Source organism: Schistocerca nitens, chromosome 4 (assembly GCF_023898315.1).
Source record: "Schistocerca nitens isolate TAMUIC-IGC-003100 chromosome 4, iqSchNite1.1, whole genome shotgun sequence".
In the NCBI taxonomy this organism is placed as follows: Eukaryota; Metazoa; Arthropoda; class Insecta; order Orthoptera; family Acrididae; genus Schistocerca; species Schistocerca nitens.
This window is the reverse complement of record NC_064617.1, coordinates 506,830,852-506,835,882: the sequence shown is the minus strand read 5'-3', so window position 1 is coordinate 506,835,882 and position 5,031 is coordinate 506,830,852. Positions and strand designations below refer to the sequence as shown.

General features: G+C 44.1%; 1 protein-coding gene across 1 annotated transcript; it reads left to right on the top strand.

Moving 5' to 3' along the window:
• The first annotated feature begins 317 nt into the window (after nucleotides 1–317).
• On the top strand, nucleotides 318–4,117 carry LOC126253439 (cuticle protein 16.5-like). The gene is made up of 2 exons (XM_049954785.1): nucleotides 318–355; nucleotides 3,751–4,117. The coding sequence occupies exons 1-2, from the start codon at nucleotides 344–346 to the stop codon at nucleotides 4,018–4,020; spliced, it is 282 nt and encodes a 93-aa protein (XP_049810742.1). The 5' UTR covers nucleotides 318–343; the 3' UTR covers nucleotides 4,021–4,117.
• The last annotated feature ends 914 nt before the right edge of the window (nucleotides 4,118–5,031 follow it).

Below are 5,031 nucleotides of genomic sequence, written 5' to 3'. Positions count from 1 at the left end.
TAAGTTCTGGAGTGTCTAATAAACGCTACTAGTGGTAGCTGAAGAGGTCAAGTTACGTTTCACTTGATAAATACTACAAAGGGACATTCTCGAAGGAACGAGTTACCGAAACCGTACGCCTGTACGCAACAGCGCAGTGGCAGAGCAGTCCGAATTCGGCCGTGCTGTGTCACCTCCCTTCCTCCCTCCCCTGATGGGTGTAACAGGTAATGCATTACGCGCTGCGGTCAGCTGTTGGCATTGAGGCGGGGCCGCTGTGGGAGGCGCTGGCAAGTATAAAAGGCGCTCACAGGCTGGTCAGAGCACAGTAGCCAGCAGCCGCAGACCACTCCACACCTCAAACATGTACAAGCTGGTGAGTGAACATTCCAATGCGATTAACAAATGCAGGTACTCAAAAATGTTAAGGGGACCTGAAGTAGAGCACTTACCATATTTGCGACTCTGACTGTAGAGCTGATGAAGAACTATTTCCATAACGAGATTTTCACACTGCAGCGGAGTGTGTGCTGATATGAAGCTTCCTGGCAGATTAAAACTGTGTGCCGGACCGAGACTCGAACTCGGGACCTTTGCCTTTCGCGAGCAAGTGCTCTACCAACTGAGCTACCTTTTTTTTATCTCATTTTGTTCGCTTTCGTTAGTTGTATGTGTTCGGGTCGGACGCCGTAATACATCCGTTTAAGTTCGTTGTGGATCGATTAACTCAGTTTTTTTATTATAGAGGGCAGCTAACCCTCTGACCGAACACGCTGAGCTACTGTGCCGGCTAGCTACAAGGACGACTCATGCCCCGTCCTCACAGCTTTACTTCTGCCAGTATCTCGTCTCCTACCTTTCAAACTTTACAGAAGCTCTCCTGCGAACCCTGCAGAACTAGCACTCCTGAAAGAAAGGATACTGCGTAGACATGGCTTAGCCACAGCCTGGGGGACGTTTCCAGAATGAGATTTTCACTCTGCAGCGGAGTGTGCGCTGATATGAAACTTCTGGCAGATTAAAACTGTGTGCTGGACCGAGACTCGAACTCGGGTTCGCAGGAGAGCTTCTGTAAAGTTTGGAAGGTAGGAGACGAGATACTGGCAGAAGTAAAGCTGTGAGGACGCGGCCCGCGTCGTGCCTGGGTAGCTCAGATAGCCGGCACGGTAGCTCAGCGTGTTCGGTGAGAGAGCTGGTTGGCCTCTGTAATAAAAAACTGAGTGGAAGGATCAGTCCGCAACGACCAAAACACAACGATAAAAAAAAAAAAAAGTTGGTAGAGCACTTGCCCGCGAAAGGCAAAGGTTCCGAGTTCGAGTCTCGGTCCGGCACACAGTTTTAATCTGCCACGAAGTTTCAACTATTTCCATGTTGATAAAAGTACCTTACCGATCTCAGTGAACAGCAATTTGCCTTTGGCTTTTCTGCCAGAGATAATTTGTTACATTAAAGGATAGCAGTATATTTTTCCGCCAGTAAATGGTCGAGATATTTTCACTTTTTTTGAATTAACCAAGAACAGTATGTTCGTATGTTTGAGGTGATGAAAGAAGTCCAGTGTCTCATTTTCGAATCCTCGAAACGGTGCAATTTATTCACGTCTTAAGTAGAAATAACTATCCGAGGTAAAAGTTTTCTCGTAAATTTACGCCGAGCATTCATCTTGTCAGACTGCAAAGTGGAGCTAATGGGTTCGACTTCACGTGCTTGCAAGAGTTATTCCTCGATGGAACGGCTGAAATTGGATATACTCACAACATTGAAGGATTACTGAGGACTACTTGAACAAGAAGTGTTGTCTCCTCTTTGTAAAATTTCATTTTAACGGCAGAGGCAGCGCTGTACTAACCATACGCGTCACGATTCCGTCACAGCTAGCTCAAAAAACCATGGGCTACTGATTGAGGTCATTAAACGCTATCATTTCCCCTTATAGCTATAAATTATTTTATTTTTTACAATTGCAATTTCGAATGATTGCTCTTGACCTTCAGATAAGAGTGTCAGATATAAATGAGCACACAGACCTTAGTAAAGCCTCTAGTCCAAACATCATTGCAGTAAGGTTATATTAACGTTGATTCTAGAATGGATATTTCGCTGGGCAGCTCAAGTGTTTCCTCTTTTGAATCTTCCGACAGATTAAAATCAAACTTGTTTCTCTTACGAGCCACATTCACACCGACTAAGCTAATCAGGTATGACACAGGACCCACCTACAATGGTTCAGTTCTGCCAGTACCTGTCTGTTCCCTTCCTAATTCTCCAGCATAACTTCGGGAGTTACAACTTTCGAAAGAAAGGATATCGTAAGTACTTAGTCACATCTGTGAAACTGTTTCTTGAATTAATACTTTACTCTGAAGAGGAGAACAGATTGTTTAAACCTGCCTTTCACTGGATGAGTTTTATCCGAGTCGGATTTAAAGAGGCCTCTAAGGATTCCTCAACAGCTTCAATTTAAATTCTGAGTGCGAATCTCCTTTGGGTGAGAAAACCAGTGTTGAGAATGTTTCCTTAGTTCTGATAGGACATTCTGTTGAAACTTGGGAACAGCAGCATCCAGCTCTAGGCCGCGAGGAGTTCAGTCGATAACAGTGTGTATATAAAAAAAAGTAAATAAAATTTAAAAAAATAACGGGAGAGGGGAAGAGAGAGAGAGAGAGAGAGAGACAGAGAGAGAAGCTACACAAGAATTTTAACTACAGATGGCCCTGCAGTAATATTTACAGGAAACATGCTACAAGCGTTAATTACACAGAGTGAAACTGGTACTGTTATCGCTGTTATTGACTGTGGCATGACGTAGTGAATCATACCCGTCACACACTAGTGACTCTCTGAAAAATTCAGACATAGAACGACCCCATTTATGCGCCTTAATGTGAGGCGAGGGCAACAGTGCAGGTTCACATGGAACAGTTGTATGCTCTTTAGTGAACACTTTGTAGGTAGTGACAAAACATGGATGTGGAAGTATGCCTTCGAATGGTAGCGCAACGGTGAGTGAGTAATCGATTCATCCGCGGTGGGTACGCTTAATTACACACAATTAATAGCTGGATTAGTATCGTCACTCTCACTCAGCAGCATACGTTGATGGGTCATATAATTATTTAACAATTATGGAGGTTACTGTGTATTGTTATGGTGCGACAGTTTCATTTGGAAACCAAAACAGTAATGACTCACTCAGTGTGGGACTGGAGCTAAATTTAACTGCTTGACACTAGCGATTTATAGGATGTCTGTTAATTAAAGACCCAATAAGCGAAATAAAGGGTATGAACTATTATGTTTTCAAAGAAACATTTTAACTTAAATTTGAAGAACATTAATATTCGTAAAAAAGGCTTGTTTTCGTTCTAGACAAAATGGTTAGGTGTCATAGGAAGGATATTCTCTCCATTAACCATGATTTATCCTTATCCAGTAGCAACAAATAAAATGTATCAGCAAAATATAGTAGGAGGGAAGGTTAGAAAGCCCTTCAGGTTTCGCATAGTACTGAGCAAGTACTTGCCAAGAAGAAGGCAAGAAGTACTTTGTTTCTTACTTTGTGCACCCTTTATTCGCACTTCGGATCCAGATAGGTAGATATCAGAAGGCTACAAGCAAACATTGTGTTCACATAGCCCGTCACCGCCTTTACAGTCAAAAAACCGCTTTCACTTTGCAGTAAGCGCTGTTCCTTCTATATTACTATAAGAACCAATAGCCGACTGAAAGTGAAGACATACTTCTGTAAACACTTCCTCTTCGACACTGCAGATCGTCCTCGCCGCCGTGCTGGCCGTCGCCGCCGCCGCCCCCGGCTTCCTGGGAGCGCCTGCTGTCGCCTACACCGCCCCCGCGGTGGCCGCCGCCCCCGTGGCCTACGCTGCCCCCGTGGCCTACGCCGCCCCCGCTGTCGTCAAGGCCGCCGTCGCCGCCCCCGCTGTGGCCTACGCCGCCCCTGCCGTAGCCTACGCCGCCCCCGCCTACCACGCACCAGTAGCCTACGCTGCAGCTCCCGCTGTCGTCAAGACGCACTACTTCTAGAATACGCACTTCATAAAAAGCCAACTATTTATTTAAGCGGCATCTCGGTGCTATATGCACAAAAATGAGACAAATAAAATGATATATCATGAGAAAATACTGTCTTCTTTATTTACCGCTCCCTCTAAAATGTTCCCATTATTCCAGTATTATGTTACTCTAAACTAAACTCACCTCCAGAACGAGTTAAGGTAGTCATAGCAGTTTCTCAATAAACAAAATCAGTGTACCATTCCGACCATAACTTCCTTAATCTCAGTTTCAAGACCATATGTTATGTAGTGCAATGTAAGATCTGATGATTGGAATATGTTTTGTTCGTTTAGCACTTCATTCTGAGAGTAAAAAACTCTGTAAGAAGTTTTTTATGTATCGGATAAATAATAAATAATAATAATAATTTGTAATAAATTAGTTTTTTAAGGGCAGATGGAAATGAAATTTTGCCAGTTCCAATGACAGGTAAGTGATTTCAGAATTTTGTAATGTGTAAACTACTGCATTTAGAATGGTAAACAGGAAAGGAAGCTGTAACTATACAGTTCGGGGGTTGCCTGGAAAGTAACGCACCGGATTTTTTTTCCTTCAAGAATTCTTTATTGAACATAGTGAGAATTACGCACACGAAAGAATGGTGTTTTATTTACACACCCTATTTTCCCACGTAATCTCCATCCCGTTCTATGGTCTTCCTCCAGCTCGAAACAAGGTCTTGTATGCCCTGTCGGTATCAATCCTTGTCCTGGTGGTGGAGCCAGTGCTTCACCGCGGGAATCACCTCCTCATCGTCATCAAAATGTCTTCCACGAGTGGCATCCCTTAATGGCGTATAACAACATCAGGTCGCAGCAACATGTCAGCTGCGACAGCCGTGGATGGCTTCCCCGACCGCTGCAACTCGTGGAGCTCCACTGAAGCGCCTTCTGATGACCCCACCGACTAACTGTATTTCTGTCGTCAGGAGATGCTGCAAAGCCTTTGCACAAGCGTTTGTGAACATTCCCCAAAGTT